This window comes from Cynara cardunculus (assembly GCF_001531365.2).
Source record: "Cynara cardunculus var. scolymus isolate 2C chromosome LG 2, CcrdV1, whole genome shotgun sequence".
NCBI classification, from domain to species: domain Eukaryota; kingdom Viridiplantae; phylum Streptophyta; class Magnoliopsida; order Asterales; family Asteraceae; genus Cynara; species Cynara cardunculus.
The window spans coordinates 60,740,991-60,760,238 of NC_037529.1; the positions used below are offsets into that span (position 1 = coordinate 60,740,991).

The 19,248-nt window shown below is 35.0% G+C and overlaps 1 protein-coding gene across 5 annotated transcripts; it reads right to left on the minus strand.

The window, feature by feature from the left end:
* Nucleotides 1-659: 659 nt before the first annotated feature.
* Nucleotides 660-18,337, minus strand: LOC112506825 (acyl-CoA-binding domain-containing protein 4-like). 5 transcript variants are annotated; one of them, XM_025111115.1, is made up of 19 exons: nt 18,024-18,337; nt 12,663-12,733; nt 11,416-11,479; nt 11,250-11,321; nt 10,154-10,208; nt 9,068-9,262; nt 8,903-8,980; nt 6,951-7,046; nt 6,808-6,877; nt 4,761-4,822; nt 3,657-3,796; nt 2,957-3,083; nt 2,761-2,875; nt 2,536-2,624; nt 2,270-2,344; nt 2,014-2,196; nt 1,606-1,749; nt 1,098-1,157; nt 660-953 (listed from the first exon to the last, which is right to left on the minus strand). In XM_025111115.1, coding segments are annotated over exons 4-19 (1,677 nt in total). In that variant the 5' UTR covers nt 11,252-11,321; nt 11,416-11,479; nt 12,663-12,733; nt 18,024-18,337; the 3' UTR covers nt 660-767. The 5 variants fall into 5 exon arrangements, with proteins under 5 accessions (XP_024966883.1, XP_024966881.1, XP_024966884.1 ...); XM_025111113.1 differs by lacking the exon at nt 10,154-10,208; XM_025111116.1 differs by lacking the exon at nt 18,024-18,337 and having other exon boundaries at nt 11,250-11,324; nt 12,663-12,681.
* Nucleotides 18,338-19,248: the final 911 nt, after the last annotated feature.

Here is a 19,248-nt window from a genome sequence, read left to right on the forward strand (position 1 = left end):
CACAGAGAAAAACATATACCACAGAAACTTTTAGGTTGGTATTTCATGGGATTTTGTAAGATTTATATGTAATGATGGTTTAAAATATGTTAAAACATTCGTTTGTAGTAATCAATTAATAAAAGAATAATTTAATTATTTTTATAATTGTTTTTAATAATTTTTTTTTATAAATAATGGAATTCAATTCCATTCCAAATCTTACAAACCAAATACACTAAAAATTCCAAATCTTTCCATATCTAAATCCCTCCAATTCCAAATCCTTTCATAAAATTCAAGTTCCTCAAAAGTATTCTATCAAATCAAACACCCTCTTCAACATTTTTTACATCAATTTTATTGTAGTGATATGAAGACAACTCTTTTGTCATTGAAGTAATCTGTTTGTAGTGATGACTGATGAATGCATCTAAAGATGAAGTATATCTGCACATTTTCTCAAAATAACAATGTGTATTCAGTATCAGACTCAAAATATGAATATGAATTACAAGTTTCTACCTTTTCTAGGAATTAGAACAAGAATCACAAAACCAAGGCTATTGGCTATATATATATATATATATATATATGTTCATTAGTCTAAAACAAGAAACCATACAATCTTCCTCCTATGTTCAAAATCCCAAACAAAAAATGAAAAAATAGAAGCATCATTTAGCACAAAATTCTAAATACCATAAGTAGAAGTAGAACCACAATGGTCAAGAGAGAAAGAAAAAGGAAACAAGATTCTATAAGAAAAATGAATATTGACTATGTATCTAGGCGTCGTTTGGTTTTTGGATAGGTGGGGGTGTCCCGGCTAGCCATCCCCACACCCCTCCTGTACTCTGTCTTTGTTTTGCATAAGCTTCTTCTGAAGCAGCCTTTTGTCTTTGCAGGATTTCAACTTCTTTCTGTAACGTCTCCATTGTTTGTAGCTTTTGTCGTAGCTCTGCAACATCCACCTGTTCATGTCCATCAATAACCAACACAACATATATCAATTTCACAACTCATAGAGCTCAAAGACACCAAGATGCAATGATTGTTTATCCAATCTTCAACAATACAAGGGTCACGTAAGGATTTCTTTTTGGGCCAAAAGTTACCTCTAGTTTAAAACATCTTGACTGCTCTGCAGCAAGCTGACCACGCACAGACTGGAGTTCCTGCAGAATTGTACCAATCACAAATGAGGTTGAATCGATTGAAATTTTAAGTTTCTGCAAATCGCAGGAGTCTTCCTTCACCAAGTGAATGGCATGCTCCAAAGTACATTTTATGGTAAAAAGTTTCCAAGATTTTTTTTGCATAATATGATCAACAACTAGAGTCAAATTAAGATACAAATAGCTGAAATCAATAAACAGACAGGCACTAGACAATTTGTTCTGAAGAAAGAAGAGTGACAATTTTCTGAATTAGATATGGTTTGGTTTGCATATATTCCAAGTCAAGTATATCTTGTGATGATAAGCTACATCTTTGTGCTTTGATTTCATACGCGCGTGTGTGTGTGTGTATATAATGCAACCATTTTTACATATGGGAACGAGCATGTGCTTTCTTAACAACCTCATAAGGCTTTTAACAAAGTTTGATATTGAAAGATGTTACCTTGTACAAGTCTGTGTTCTTGGATTCAGCTTCTATCAGCTCTTGCTTTAGCTGAAGTGACTGTGACTTCTCCTTGTCGAGTGCTGATTCTAATTCTTCCTTTTCTGTCTTAAGGGCAGCTATGACTTCATTAACTTGGTTTGTCTGCATAATTGTGGAACATATTTACACAATACACTCATGCAAAAATCTATTTGACAACACAAACATGCATAATTTATGGCAATTAATTGGGAGGAGTTTAGGAGATGGGAACTCACTATTTACAAATATCAAGTAAATTTTTTGTGTATAACCGGAGAGCAGGCCTGAACCGACTCTCCAGGTGATCTAACACTGAAACAGATTCAAACATGACAGAACCTACATCTGCTCGTATATGTAAGATGATAGTTATAATAGTGCTACCTGTGGCTCATTATTATCCATACTGATTTCCCTAATTTTTCCTTCTTGACCAGCTTCAAATTCTAACTCGACATCTCTTGTGCCATTTGTCGCATTCTGCACACCAGAACCACTATCAAGGGCAGGTGTCCCCGACATAGTTGCTTGCAAGGTTGATTTGTGGCTGGGTTTGAGTAAGTTGACCTGATACAAAACCAAATTAAGGGAGCCTTGGAAGCATTGGATGAGTGAATAGATAGAGAGGCTCGCTTCCTACCTCATTGTTGTATCGCCCATTGTATCCTCCAAAAGACACCAGCACATCTTCACCATTCAACACCAAACTCAACCCCTGTAGACATGGAGAATTGGTGTCATTGCTACAAATAGTTTTTTACTGCACAAGACAGTCAGTCAAGTATCAAGGAGTGCTTTGTTAATACAAGAATTTATCTTATGCTTTTTAACACCCTTATCTTACCCTCCCTTCCACTTTACTGTGACTAAAAAAATGTCAAATTAATTTTTCTTGCAAGAAAATACCTCACTAGCAAGAGGAGCGCGCCCTTCAACAGTTGTTACGATGGACCAAGACAAAGTAGACATGTTGAGGACAACAGTTTCTGAAACTCCTGCAAGAAACAACGAAGACGCAATTACCACTAAAATTAGGAATGTAAAGGAAAAAAATGTGAAAAGAACTCCCAAGGCACCATTCAGAAGGGTATCTCAGTCCAGGTATTAAGCTTTTCATCCTCAGATACATACCACTCTTGTTATCTCCACCACCAACAATGAACCAACTCTCTCCAACGATCACACCAGCATGGCCAGCTCGTGGACTTGGTATCTCTCCTTGTTGGGTTGGTCTTGACCATTCCATCTAAAAAACATCAGATATCCATATAAATATTAATGAAGTTCAAGTTTGACAGTAACATCAAATATGATTCCGTTATCTCACAGTTTTCAAATCAAGGACATGAAGATCATTGAAACAAGTTGCATGTGTGCCACCACCAAATATTAGAAGATAACGCTCTGCATGTACTGCAGCAGCATGGTCAGACCGTGGAGAAGGCGAAACACCTCTGCATAAATAGGAAAACAACATATTAGGTAGAAATGCACAGTAAATATGTGGCATGTTTGCATGACTATTCAGGTTATGATACCAGACAGTTGTGAATTGAACTTTCTTCAGATAAATGACAATGCACATCTGGATTACAAATTCTCAAGTGTTCATTATAAAAGCAAAACTGCCATTATATATGGAGGTAAAAATGCTATAAATACCAAGTTTATAGCAGTAAATAGGCACAATCAGAGATAAGAATATGTTGATATCCGAAGCAGTAGAACTAACAAACAAGTGATTGACTTTGAGAACAATTGTACTTGGCTTTTCATTGCAAACAATTCATTGTTTTTGTGAAAATGTAAGAAAAAACACTACGCTTCACAAGAATGAACAATCTTGGATAAAAAATAACAAGGTGGTCTTTTTTGTAACTACATTTCCAGAATTTGTCCCAATCACCCACCAAAAAGCTTATCATTTCGTTACAGAGTTGGTTGTAGATTCAGTTATGATGAAATACTTGCGTACTTCCTAAAAGCATATACAAATGCACATAAGGATGACTGAGTAAACATCTTACAGTGTGTCAATTTCATCCCAGGTCATGGTTTCCAAATCTAAAATGTGCAGGTCATTCAAGAGAGTCCTGTTTCCATCTTGTCCACCAAATATGACTAAGTTAGTCCCCACAAGTGTAACTGATTGACCTCCACGTGAAACCTGCAATACCATCACAAAACAAAAACATGTTTAGAATTTGATCATGTAGCATTTTACAAAACAACTTGTACTGTACAAACTAAAATATTTGTATTTGACTGTATAAGTTATTAATGCACAACATCTACATTTTGTTACAATGGTTAAACAAATTTTTATAAACAAGTTACCCCACATGTAATTCATTTGTACACTATAAATCTTCATTGCGACTCAACCCTTGACAAAATTACTACTATTCTCATAACAAATAAAGCTCCAAATTCAAAGTAAAAAACTGTGTTTAGTTGAAAATTTTTGCATGTCCGTTTTTTACATTCATTTTTGTATTTATTTTTTACTTTTCATGTGAATTAAGTTTTTTAAACATAACATCAAATAATTTGGAATGTTGTTTGACGCTTTAATTGATTAATTTTGACACTTGATATGCAGAACTATTTGATCTCAATTTTGGTTTTTAAGTTTCTATTTTTCTACAGTAAAAATTGGATTTAAACTTATGTTACATTGTAAAAGATATATTGTAAAATATTATGTTTATCATAAGAGTTGAGGTACTATGTTTTAGAGATTAGTGGTACAAGCAACATCATATTATCAATGTCTAGTGTTGCTTAGGCCGGCCAAGTATATGTTTTAGTTAAAAAAATCGAGGTGTTGACGCTTTAGGAAGTCATGAAGTACATATATTAATAAGTTTTATCATTTGTAGTTTACATTTTTCTTTGTGTTGACCATAGAAATGGATTTGATCTACACATTACATCAATTCATATGGTTGATACATTTTAACTTGGCTGATCCATTGGGTTACATACTGCATCTATGAATCAATATTTTAATTTGTAGGTGCACTTAAAAGGATTGGATGTTTCACATCTACATGACAATCTATTGTATTGATGGTTTCTCGTATGAGAGTAGAAAATAAAACTAATGGCAAGGGATGATAAATGCATACCGGCGGTTTCCCGTAGGTCTTCATGGTTGACCAAGTACATGTTTGCAGATCAAATGCCCTCACTGTTAAAATAAAAGGATGTTATCATATATACCAGAATAAGTATATCCAAAGTTCAATTTTACAAAAAAGAAAAAAGAAAGGTGGATACAGTTCTGTAATGAACATTTTATTTCAGTATTTGGTGCTTGCAAAGATATATAACTTAAACGGTTCATGGACCTTAAAACTTAAATAATAAATAGTATGTTTGTCAATATATGACAGTAAACCACCAACTTGTTAAGTATTTTCTGTTATGCGTCTAGTAATAACTTTATAACTGACTGAATGCAAAAGCCAAATTGCAGTCTGTAGAAGGTGTCTTTCATTCGTAAAGCAGACTGTCAAGAATATCAAAGATATGATTTGGTATGGGCCAGGATAGATTAGGGTTTCTTGCTGTATAAAATACAAATGGATACATTTGTAGTAAGACAAATAACAAGTGAAAACATCCGTCCTTTGTTATTTCAAAGAAAAGAAAACATACTTCCAAGAGAAAAGAAGAGAACACCTGGCTATGAAAAGGTTCCACGGTTAACTGGGATTTGGGAAAAAAGATCGCCTTCAAAGAAGATGAACACAAACCTTCTCTATTTCAGATTTTCTAAAATGTTCGTTTACAAGTGTTCTCTAATATTCATTTTCACCAACAACGACAAGAATATGTACCAACTACCAAGTCAGTTGAGGATGGCCATGTTAGGGAGTGTTACCAATCAAATACATCAGTGTTCTCAACTCCCACAATGCAACCACAAGTTGAAATTCAATGTAACATCCGAAATTACCAATATTAAAACGGAATCAAAATCGTGTGCTTTCTAAAGCCAACCACAATGATAACCAATATGCAACCAAAAACATAAACAACTTCACAATGCAATGGAGATATCGAAAAGCATGTAAATGACACGAGATCAATATGGTTCCACTATTGATGTGAAAGTGTATGCCCACATGGGAGGAAAGATCGATCACATTAGTACAAATCAAATGGGAGATTACAAGATTACTTACAAGATCAATAAGAAGCTCAAGAACTAGCAGCCAATATGCCTATTTCGAGAAGTACATATAAAGCCAATAAGACTTGCTCTAATTGACAAATATCAATTGACTGATGCCATAGGCGACTTCCAAGGGACTTCCCAAGTCACTTTCAGTGGCGCCTGGTCTTCTATTTTTAGGCAAACCGAGGTGCCGGTGACCTGGCATGCAACTTCTGAGGTCGAATGCAAGTTGCTAAAAAAAAGGATTCTTTTCGTATCATTAGAAAAGGGCTTCCCAGTAGAAAGAATTGAATTAGCTAAGTCAGTAAGAATGATTGCACCTTGTGCATGTAACGACTACATGATATTCTTGGCCCAAAGACCAAGTCACACACTTCAGACTGGGCAATTTGACAAGTCGCACAAAAGTCACACACTTCCAACTGTGTGATTTCACAGGTAGACGTCGTGTTCCTTGCACTATAAGGTGGAACTTTTCATTGGCAGCTTGCTGAGTCTGTTTTTGGTCTTTTAATCATTATCCTAGATTCTGGTAGAGCCGGCTTTCAAACAAATACTAGGCTAAAAGTGTGGGTTTAAACACGCATTCTGGTTAAATCGAGAAAGGCAACAAAATATGTGGTCCTCAATTTGCTGCTGGAAAATAGAATTCATGATTCGCCTTTTCTACTGTTAATAGGATTCGTTTCTGAGTCGATGCCTCATGTAAGTTTATGCAACAATAGTTGAACATAGCATCCACAAATCAGTAACCACCCCAACCTTTTTAATATGAAATGTGATAACATATTTACCAACTTTTAGTATTGATACAAGGCTCTGGATGGTCTACGGTAGTCTGCCTTATGACTTTACATTCAGCAAATGGCCACCAACAATAAGTAATGAAGTTTAGATTTATCTAATAGACAGCTAACAAAAATAAGTACTGGAATTTTAGATGCCTATTATTCTTGGTTATAATGAAAACAAAGGTTCAAGTTCAAACAAACCATTAACAACTTCGGAAGGATCCTTTGAATGTCCTGCAATTGATAAAAGCTTATTCCCTTCCCATGGTATCTACATATCCAACCATTGTATTAGACAACAAACTCAACTCAATTCTATTGAAGAAACAGATCTAGATACTGACCAAAGAATGCCCTGCACAAGGAGTAACTGCCGCTGGAGCCTCAGAGTTTGCTTTAACTTCAATCCTTGACCATGTCCAATTTCGTAAATCAAGTGTCTGCAACAAACCCTCACTAAGTACACCTAACTATGCTGAATCAATAGCAAGAAGAAAGAGGTAATTTAAACAATTCTAACACAAAATTAAAGAGAGAACTAAGACATTAACACCAGTAGATAGAACAGGGTACTGCTGTAACTTCTAGAAGTAGTTACGGATATATAAACACAACTTTTCTATGTAAATACAGTGATACCATTCCCTCCATCCCAAAACAAATGAATTGTAGAAGTTTGACCACTTGTCAAGTGTCTAAACTGCGCCTCAGTAAAAACAAAATAGAGGAATCTTGTCAGCAAAATTAATGCCATTAGTATCTTATAATGATGAGGTCATAATGCAGTGAAACTTTGCCAAAAAAAAAAAAGAACAATGTATTTATCTTGGGACAACCTAAAATAAGAACTGTTGCATTTATTTTTTTATCCACTTGGAGGTGCGGATACATGGATACCATGGGTTGGAGATTCTAAAAAGTTAAGGCTGTGAGGTGTATCTATATATGTGTATACATGTGTGTGCATAAAAGCATAAAACTTACAAGAAAGAAGTTATTTCATGATTCATGCATTAAATATAAAACAAGCACACACTAGAACCAAGGCGTTATCATGCTATTGCTGTTGTCAGTAGATGATTGTGTTGTCTTGTTTTTCCTCTTTTGCACTCATCAAATCTAGTTTATTTTCTATTTTAGCCTACATTTCCAATTTTGCGACTTGTAAACTTTCTAATCCCAATTTTCAGTCACATCATCAAAAAAGCTAACCCCGCCGCATCAGATGATTCAATTGGCCTTCCCCACTTCAGTCATCTTCATTTGCACTGAAGATTCAGTGGCTAACTCCCATTTCCCACCTACTCCAACCATTAGTCAATGTCAAACAATGGTCCACTGTGTGCAGCCACCAACCAGTCTCACCATTCACGTTGAAGGTCCTCCGCTCACCATCTTTTCGGCAATCATCCGAACCTCGTCACAACTGACGGTATCCTTTGTTTGACCATCCATTCTCTCCTATCGGTTGCCTAAATAGATGTCCAAACCAATTCACAACAAACAACCTCTAGTATTTCACCATAAGAGCAAAGAAAGTTGGACAATCTGGGAAAGTCTCATCCCAGGTTCATTGGAAGGTATGTTTTGTTGGTTCCAATTTTGGCCATTCAATATTTGGTGCTCATTTTCTTCAAGTGAGAAAGGTAGAATTTCTAAGGCAGCATAGGATCTCATCATCTTATCTCCAGTTAGGCTCATTTTAGTTCAATATCTTCGTTCATGTTACCGGGTGAGCTATTGTTTTTTCCCAATGGTGATTCACTTTGGTGTTCGATTGATTGGGACCCTGCACCCAAGGTTAGGATGTCAATTTAGTATTCATTTATTCAGTTGATTTTGTCTGGTTCAATAGGCTGTGCGCTTGTGTTACTAGCTTTATAATCTCCCATTAAGCATTTGGTAGAAAAGGCATGGATCACAAACATGTCCTAGAATTTGTTGCCGAAATTCCAATTTCAAGATAAGCAAGCAAGGGGATTTCGGATGTCAACATGTAGTTTTCAAGATTTGCTTAAAGCATTTGAAGCATCAAGATATTCTCAATAATCTAGTTGCATTTATTAGTGTTTAAAGATCAGTCTCATCTCAAAAGTGTAGTAGCAATGGACATCATTGTCTGTTTCGATTTGGAAAAGGAAAAATTCCTTCCTTTTAAGCCTTTATAACCATATGTAATCATCAATTGTGGATCTCTTTGTAATATCACCATCAGTATAAATCAACTTCTTCCCAAAAAATGAACAAGACTAATTGAGTGACTCATTCTCCTGCATCAATGCATAGAGTCCCATACCTGAAGATCATTTAAGTAACGTCCATTATGGTTTCCACCGAATATATACATTTTATCATCAACAACAGCTGCTGCATGCTGCCAATTTTAAAAGTATGCTCAGAAAAGGTAAAATAAGAAGAAAGAGCCAATCAACTAGAATGGGAACTGAAAGAAAATTAATACCTCATATCGGGGCTTTGGACGTGGACCAGAGACCGGAGGGGCAACCCATTGGTCATACACACCAACAGAACCAAGTCCTTCCACCATTACATCTTTGTCCTGAGTTTCCCCAGAATTCCCATTCTCGGAGGGGATGGTTTTCGTTTCAGGCAAAGCAACTTCACCCTTAGTGGGTAACCCCATCTTTGAATTATGCTACACCAGATGAAAAAAACGAAAGGAGACTGGATTAGTTAATATTAAACTGAGAATTACATTCATGACAAGAAAAAACATCCCCATATGTCTTAACGCACTTTAATCTATAAGGTTGTAAGGCTCAGCTGTTTCGTATTGAGCTCTCGTTTCTTTTCTCCTCCACACCCTCTCTCTACCGTGCACTAAAGGGTGAAATTCAGGTGTATTTAGTAAAGTAAGCAACTATTTCATCATTAAATAATTCAAATTCGCACAGCAAGAGTAACCATATTCCATAGAGCAGATATTGACAACCATAAACCAAACTGATCCAGTAAATCCCACTCAAAAGTAGGGTCCCGGAGGTATAAGATAGATGCAGATCTGACCTCTACCCGAAAAGGGTAGAGCGTTCGGCTATATTCACAACCACAACCTCTATGAAAGGGAAGGTGAAAATGGCACCCGATCGTTGGATTTCATTGGGCTCTTTATACATCAAGATGTACCACAAAAAGAAAAATCAATGACTCCAATGGAGAGAAACTAGGTGACTAATAACATGATGCCACCATCTAATCAAATGGTTCATGGTAAGTTCTTTTTTTTTTTTTGTGTGCGTGTGACCTTCCAACAAAACAGAAGTGCAAAAAAGATGCACTTGATTTCCACACATACTTCAACTAATACATAACAGGATGGTGAACTAGGTGTCGTGGTGTACTAAAAGAATAGTAAAAATGCCGGAATTAACTTCTGCTCCATTAATTGTGAATGTACATGCATCAATGATCAACTTATATATAGCAGGATTCTCTTCTTGAATAGAAACAAGAAGAAACATGTAGTAGGAATGCAACATTTCCATTTTTCCTAATAACTGAAAGAAATTATCACATGGCATCCCACCATGCATTCCTGGTGCAATTGTTCACGCTCCAAGAACAAAATTTTCCTTGTGTTCCTACAAGAGATGAAATTAGTGATCATATTACTCGAGTAAACTATATTCTAAAGATCAACTTAACACAAATGCCTGCACCATGCCCTTTCCCTCTCCAGTTTCATTAGTATCCATTTCTCTTCAGTTTAACTGTGTTTTTCATCATTAAAGTGTCAATAAAAGCAAGGTACAGATTCAGCAAACGAGTGGGCCACAGATTTCTCACTTTATACTCCTAGACAGAAAAGGATGTGAAGAAAGAAGCAAGACATATTTGACCCCATGGCAAAATAATGATAGCATTGTTGATGGGACCAAATGACAGAACTTAACCATGAATTATGTTTAACCAACATTTGTATATAATATTATACAAATTATCTTACTGTAGCAACTAGCAACTGAACAATTGAGATGCTATCAAGCGTCTCAAACTGGGTTCTCATCAGGCGAGATACCAAAGCACAAGGAATGTCCACAAGAATGGCCCTATAACAAGCCAAGCCCAAACAAGATCATAAGTTGGTGCAGCCATTTTACTAATACTAAGCTATATCTACAATAGAGAATACAGTACCTACTTAGTCTTCTCAAAATTGTAACTGTTTATCAATAGATGGACGTAAATGGCTGTTTTGTGTTTAACATTCAGATTACAGTCATGACGATGCATAAGATCCATGACTATTGGCTCTTTGGTTGCTGTCACCTCTTATCTCACACCGTTCCATCTACACACCGAAAGTGCTATGGAGGATGCAAAGGGACCCTACCAGGATAACATGGACAACCTTACCTTTAGATACGTGGTTTCTGCAGAAATCGCAATAGAGGTTTTCTTAGGTACCTAATCACCAAACCTCCTCAGATGATACTATTCATTTCAACTTTAACTATTGACGTTTGATAACTGTGACTATAATCTGCTGCTGGCAGGAAGCATACCAAATTACTTGACAAGGACAAAGTAAACCAAACAGACCAACCCCACATATATTTTACAAAAGAAATATTATACTACAATCAAGGGCTTAAGGGAAGCAAAACATTTTGCAGACTCACATTCATCTCTACGTCTACAACAGGCTCTGAAATAAAGTTGGATATCCTTGAGTACCATCCTGGATCTTCTTCCTACTTAAGGATAAACATAAGATAACTTAATGGAGGTCTAGAATATAATATTTTAATTTAAGATAAGATAAGATAAACGATAAATTAAATATACCTCCAATATTTTTACAAAGAGGCGCATCGCTTCAATGGAAGCCATGGTTCCAAGACCATTCCAACTGCAATAGAAACAGGGAAAACAGATATTATTCAAGCATTTGTATAACAAATTCTTGACTAGCCCCTAACTGAGAGGATGGTTGAAGATCACTGAATGATCCTGCTCAAGAGTTAGCAAGACGCTTAACTTTCCCTTCTCCATGATCACTGACCAGATCATTGGTTTCACTCATTGCTGTGTGTGGAAAATAATTGACTCCAGTGGTTAGGTTTCCGGCAAGAAAATGAGAAAGTAAACAGGAAAGCATGTATCAATGACTTAAACCTAAAGTTATTCAATCAGCTGAACTTGATTGACATAAAAAGGTGTAAAGAAGTAAAGGATTTCATTTTCTCAATTTTTATTATGCTCCCACATTCAAAACTAATTCACCAAGTCTTCATCAAGTACTATTAAGTTACAACTTTCTTTTATGAAGTAGTTTCATTCTAGGACGGGTTTCGGATTCAGTTAAAGCATCCAAACTTGCTTATGAAATATTTTGAGGAACAAATAGGTGTCCAACAAACCAAAAGTTGATTAAGAAAATATCTTAAAAGCCAAAACATGCCATAAAAAAAAGGATGGTTGAATCCCAGTTTAGGGGAAGAAAGCTTTCAAATCCAAGATGCACAGACAATGTTGATTCAACCAAAAAAGGTTCAATTGAAATCTATGTAACTTGAGAGGTACTTTACATGTGTCATAATTGTTTGTTTACACCTTTTAACTTCTGCTAGGCATCTCAAGGTCAAATATATATTCTTAACTTGTTGGGTTCCTTACATATTGCTCCTCTAATTAAGAGTACAATCTTGGTGGAGAGACAATAATGTCCGTATGAACATGCATCAAAATTGAAGACAATGGCCCATAAAACGATGGGATCTAGGAGCAACAAAATAGAGTAACCAGAGTAATCTAGAGACAAAGACACAACAGCATGAATAGCTAAGCAGCTATGTAAATATTAAGTAGTTCTCTTCCATAGTACATCAAAATGTTTCATATAATGTAATCACAAATGACAACACAGGCTCCAGCAAGAAAGCATCCAACAACTAAAAAATGTGTAATCTAATCAATCTTGGTTAGCATGCAACTGAAAATTGAGCTGGCAAGTGACATGAAGCCTTTATCATATTTTAGTTCATACATTAAAAAAGGATTGCATATGCATTCAGTAGCTTAAAGAAACAAACCTTGTCCATTTGCTTTGTTCCACCGGACTCCAACCTCTTGGTTTTGGTAAGTTACAAGGTCCAACAGTTGCCTGATTTGAAACAAAATTCCCTATATCAAATTACCATCCTACATATAAACTTTGATTGAAAAAGAAAGGCTGGTACCTATTCACTAACAAAAGCATATCTCAGAAGCTATGTTTGGATTCAGAAATTTTGAAAGATTTTGGGAATAAAGATGCATATAAGCACACATACAAGGAGGCTCAGATGAGAATGGTAAAGGGTTGAGGATGTGCAAACAGTCCTCAACCATTAGACCATTTCGATTAAAGGAATGTGTTTAACTTACCCTTTTCATTGCTTGAAGGAAATATTAGTAATTTTATCACCAATCTAATCAGGGAAGATTACGTATATCCGGAAATCTTTCATTAGGTTTCAATTTTTTTAATGTTTTCATTTAGAATTATATTTCCACCGGAAATTGTTTGAATTTAGTAAATTATAATATAATAAATCTTTATCTTTTAAACTAAAATGGATTATCCTATGTTTATAAATCTAAAGTATACTAAATATGATCAAAATTGAAGTCAAACAAACTATACCAAAAGAAGAACCATTTTTTATTCTCTTTAATTTGATACCCATATTGTTATACCTTTTCATTCGTTTTTAATCCCATTTTTTTCCATCTATGAAGCTCCATGTGAAGCTCCATTTGAATGGTTATCACAGTTTCCTTTTGTTACAAGTAAAATCACATACGAAGTTGTACCATAAGGGCGCATTTGGTATACTGGACTGGACAGAACAGAATAGAACTGGTCATTGTTCCATGTATGGCAGGACTTTTATGTGGAACAGAAAGGAACAGAGTGGAACATGCGTGTTCCACCCCCACCCGGTGGAACAGACCTATATTTTACCAATATAACCTCAAAATAAACCTATTTCTCTTCTAAAACATCACATATGCCTCCCTCTTTGCATTTATTCATTCTTTGAATTTTATTTGTTTCGTTTTATGCTTTGTAAACTTTCACTTTAACAGACCTATATTTTACCAATATAACCTCCAAATAAAAACTATTTCTCTTCTAAAACATTAGATATGCCTCCCTCTTTACATTTATTCATTCTTTAAATTTTATTTGTTTTATTTTATGCTTTGTAAACTTCCACTTTACTGTCCTCAAAATATTATTTTGATATGGTTTCCATATTTTGGTTAATTAATGTAATTTATTAAATATTGATAATTGAAAAAAAAAGGTATAAAATAAAAATTGGGAACTTGATAAACTTTTTATATTGATGTCATTTTAATCGTCTTGACGAAAACTTTCTAATGATATATTTTGTTATAAAAAGTATTTATTTTATCATAATCTAATAAATACATAACTTAATTAAAATACATAAGCAACTCATTAGGGGTAAATTGGTCATTTTATATGTTTTGTCCCATCTGGTTCAGTCTTACTAAACATTGAACACCTATTATGTGTTGTCCTATCCTGTCATATCACATATGAAGTTGTATTGTAATGTTATGTAGCTTCATATCTTCACATATGAAGTATTGTAAATAGTGTGCAGCTTCATATGGAGCTTCACATGTGAGGTTGCATATATTTGAAGTTACATATGTAAAGCTACATATATTGTGAAGTTCCATATATGGACTGCATACAATTTTACAATACAGTTACATATGTGATTTTACTCGTAACAGAAGGAAACCGTCGCAACCAATTATATGGAGCTTCACATGGATGGAGAAAAAACAGTTAAAAAAAGAATGAAAATATATAACAACAAGGGTGTCAAATTCAAGAGGAGAAAAGTCCTCGTTTTTTTGGTATAATTTGTTTGATTCCAATTTTGATAATTTTTTATGGATTTAAAAAAATGGGGTAACCCATTTCTTATCTTGCCCTCTCAACTTCTTAATTGATTTGAAAAAAGCCGCCATCATCCAAGTATTTACAAATATGTCACCATTAATCTTGTCCCTTGATGAATCTAAACAAATAGTTGAGGAATGTTTGCACCATCTCAACCTTTCTAGTGTTCTCATTTGAACCCTCCCCTACACACATATATACATGTGTACACACAAAGATAGCAAAATAAAAATAATACATACATACACACACATCCCTACATATATACAAGGGTAGTAGCATTAGAAGTATCTCACCATGAATGATGTTTAAGGAAGAATCCTCTCACACGACAAGCAAGTCCCACTAGGTGGACCTACACAAGAATGCGTGTGGGGAGCTCCTTCCTTAAGCACCATTCATAGTGTGGAATACCTCAATATATTTACATTTATATATATATGTGTGTGTGTGTGTGTAAGGAAATGGAATATATGGCTAACATGTGGATAAGATTACCACTGGTCATAAATCAAATTTAAGTTATTTTGATTGATATTTGGATAAAAAGTTAGCAGTAAACGGTTCCATATATGTTTACCCATTTAATTAATAACCAAGTAACCAATGAAGATACTAATAGAAGTAAAAAAAAAACATTGTAAACTTCATTTAAAAACCATATCATAGGATGTCCAATACATGAAGCTAAGACCGTAAGACTGCATGCATGGTCTTCATTGTACTGAAGAGGAGATATAAAGGTGTGTTCAAGGAGAGAGTGAAGTGGAAATAAGGAGGCGAATAAAATGAAGGAAAACTACATAGTTTACGTGTAGAAAGCCACATACTCATTTTCCCTATATGGGCCAAGGGTTGGCCCATGCTCACCCTCAAACTCTATGAAATAGTTTTATCATACAAGCGAAATAATTGATTTCTATAGATACTAACCTCAAGTCTTTCACCAAACAGTAGGCCAAGCTTCAACTAAAGTAACCTCAATTAATTTCCAAACTTCTTTTACATGGGCTAAATAATATTTACAGAAACTGTTACGTAACGCCCAGATTCTTAAGTAGCGTTTACCGCCTTTTGTATGTTGATGGTGTGTTATACTCTTATTTTATTATTGTTTAAGCAATGCCTTCTGCCTTTTGTAATGTTGAGTAAGTAAATGTTAGTGTTCCATTTTGTAATGAAACTAGTTAATTACATGCATTTATTTTTTACTGAATGTTGCTACTAATATTAATTTTTTATTGATTTATATTTAAGAGGACCACCCTGAGTAATATTCCTGCCTCCGCCCCTGTGTATGAATGCACAATATACATACACAAGCACATCAACATGTATGTATATGTGTTGATAGGCCGGTAGATAGATACACAGATATAGATAGATTTGCATAGTCAAATACTCATACTATCGTCAAAAAGGTAACCGCAAGCTAGAAAGAGGGTTCTAAAACAGTTTCTGGAAAATTATTAATCTATTTAATCCATATGATAAACAGTTTGTAATCTAAGTGAGATGATTAATCAGTAAAGCATGAAAATACAATGTGGTTTATAACAAAACAGACTTTGTCATTAATGTTCGTACAACATATTTATATATTGAATCAAGCCATAAGAAGCGTTTTATGCATATCCAATTTCCTTGAAGTTCCAACATTGATGTTCCAAGGTATCATCGAGAACTGGAATTTTTTTGGAAGATTCATGCACAAGCCACATATAACATATTCTTGTCCATTTTTTTATAAAACAAACGCAATGTTTGAAGCCATCAACAAAATAGTGAGATGATCTCAATTTTTTTCTCCTCTACTCCTTTGTAGATTACTTTCTTGTCCAACAAATCAATTCTGGGTCAGAAACTGACATCAGGATCTCTAACCTAGACCCATGAGCCCTCACCTTAACAAGATCAGCGGACCAATCCTAGCCTTTGCCTCACCTAGTGGCTTCCCCATATAACCACCAGACTATCTATGCCACCACCAGCCTCCCCTGGCTACAAAAAATATGTTGGTCATCGATCCTACATCAAAATGACAAATTGGTCAACCCAAAGTGCAAAGGCAATCACCTGGATGTCCGTGAAGCAAGAGCGTCAACGGTGAGAATGTTGATGAACTTAAAGCTTGGTTCAAGCTAGGTTTGGGTTCGATCATTCTCCTACATCCAATGACTGCTTTTCAAATACTCTGTCAGCTTTGGGCTTCAATTATGCCATCAACAAGCAAAACCTTGAAAAGGTGTTTAAGACATCATCCGTGTCAGGGCCGTTTTCTTCATCGTCATCGTCATCATCATATACATATCTTCTATCCCTCTTATCGTCTCCATAGGCAGCCCCATCACCCCATTTTGCCATGGTAATTCGTTCATGAGCCCTAGCTTCTCATTCTCACACCTCTCCGTCTTTTTTTCACAAAAATGCCACAAATACCACTTTCGTATCAGTAACGTCATATCCTCTAGCATTTATCATCAACAGTTCAGGAAATGGCCAATGATGTGCCATGTGTGAACTTTTATGCACTCAAGCCTTATGCAATTTGGGAGCACAAGGAGGAGCGACACCCTTCGAAGATAGCTCAAAGGTAACTAGCAAAGTGGCCAAATCCTGTATTACGCTCGGAAGTCTCTAATACAAAGTTTCTAATCGCTAAGCTGGTACATAATCTACATTTAAAACTACACAAACTAGAGAGGAACAATCATAAAATTAACTTTTTTAATGAAACAGTAAATATTTCATTTGTGTTCAATTCAACTTGCATAGTAGCATTCAAACTGCCACAGATTTCAATCAGCTCCACAAGATTCTCAATCTCAAATTCCTGAAGTCAACAATTTGCACTGTGTTACTGCAACAGCCAACCATTATTCTTTTATTCTCCCTCCATTCCTAAAAATGAATATGAAAAAAAAACTAAAATCTGAATTGCATGTCTAAGTGGGGTTGCTTTTCAGCTCCTTCACTGATAAGAGTTTTGAATTTCATCAAAAAGTTAAGGTAATTACATTACTTCATAAAAATACTAGGAATAGAGTGATGAAGGTGTTCAGTTTGCACAAAGAAGGGAAAGACAAATTTTAATGAACATGCAGATATTAAAGAGTGATGCATTACATTAGACATTGTAGCTAATGCAAGCACAGTTGTACTATTATGATGAATCCCTCATTTCACATCAGATGGGAAAAGGGGCAAAAAGATCATAATTTCGTAAAGCACACTTAAATTTCTCGTTTCTTTAATCCAAAACCATAGAATTCTCATTTGTCATGGCAAGAATCTCTTTCCTAGTTATAACAATTTCAAAATCCCAGACCAATTGAAGTTCAAAGCAAGTAATTTAATTATAAAACACAACTACCGGTAGATCAATTCAAAGGAATTCAGAAAAATTAAGCAATTGAGAATTATGGAGAAAGATGTTAAATAAACGAAAGGGAATGTGAAATAAAACCTGCTGATACAAGGCGTAAAGCAAAAGAGCGACGTCGTTAGAGAATTTGGAGGTGACCCCTTTGGAAGATGAATTAGGAGACCCACCAAAGCCCGCATAAGTAGCAGCAGCGTAGAAACGATCAGGGTATGCGAGGCCAGAGCTTGCCCTCGCCATCGCCATTTTTTCTAGATTTTGATCGATCAGATGAGATCAGATCAGATCGATGATGAAGACAATATGCAGAAGACGTTAGGTATGGCAATTCCCTTGTTTAATTCAAGCAGTAATTCAAGACCGGAGTGAGATTTGAATTGAATTTGGGGCGAAGATGGTAAGTGCCCAAAGCTGAGCAAGAAATATTGTTTTTCCATTCCATTTTACCAAATCAAAACTGGTGTTGTATTTACACCCAATTTTTTAATTTTTAAATATTGTGTATATATAATTGGTACGGCCATCATGGATAAAAGGAAACTCGTTATCTGTTATATTTCGACCTGTTGGATTAGAATATGGATAAATAAATTTTTTGTTCATTTATCTACTTACTCATTACTTGTTTACCATACATTTTAATGGTTAGGATATGAATGTACGCTTTTTCGTTATTACCGGTTACGATATATAGACTAAATCAACTGAGAACCACAAAAAGATCATAAACATTTGATAATCGGTTAAAAAATATATTTTTGCATGATTTCTTTTCATGTTAATAAGAAAAATGTTTAGTAATAGTTTTAAGTTTTGAGGGAAAAAAAAAGAAAAGAGATAAGTAGCATACCTTAGAGAGAAAGATATAGTTAACTTAAGAGTCCGAATGATAGAATAAGAAACACCGGATCATTTCAATTTGTATCACTTAGTGATGCTTAGAGCTGAAGGAATTAATCCTCAGCATTTAGCATTCTAAGTTCGCTGACTAAAATATTGAATTTTATTTCATCAAGAGATTTTGTAAACAGATCAGCTAGTTGGTACTTAGTGGATACAAAGTGAAGTTCAATATCACCATTAATAACATGATCTCTGATAAAATGATATCTGATCACTATATGTTTGGTCTTAGAGTGAAGTACTTGATTGTTTGCAATGGCAATGGCACGGGTACTATCGCAATGAAGATCATAATCACTAAGTTGATTTTTCATCCCAAGAATTTAAGCACAATAGCTTCCAGTGGGTACATATTCAACTTCAGCAGTTGATGTGGACACTGAGTTTTGCTTTTTACTTATTCAGC

Coding starts and splice junctions, on each gene's coding strand:
- LOC112506825 (XM_025111113.1), bottom strand. CDS start 18,185: ATGGCGATGGCGAGGGCAAGCTCTGGCCTCGCATACCCTGATCGTTTC. Junction 8,981..9,067: donor GTCCAAAGCCCCGATATGAG/GTATTAATTTTC, acceptor TAAAATTGGCAG/CATGCAGCAGCTGTTGTTGA. Junction 3,797..4,760: donor AGACCTACGGGAAACCGCCG/GTATGCATTTAT, acceptor ATGGTATTGCAG/GTTTCACGTGGAGGTCAATC.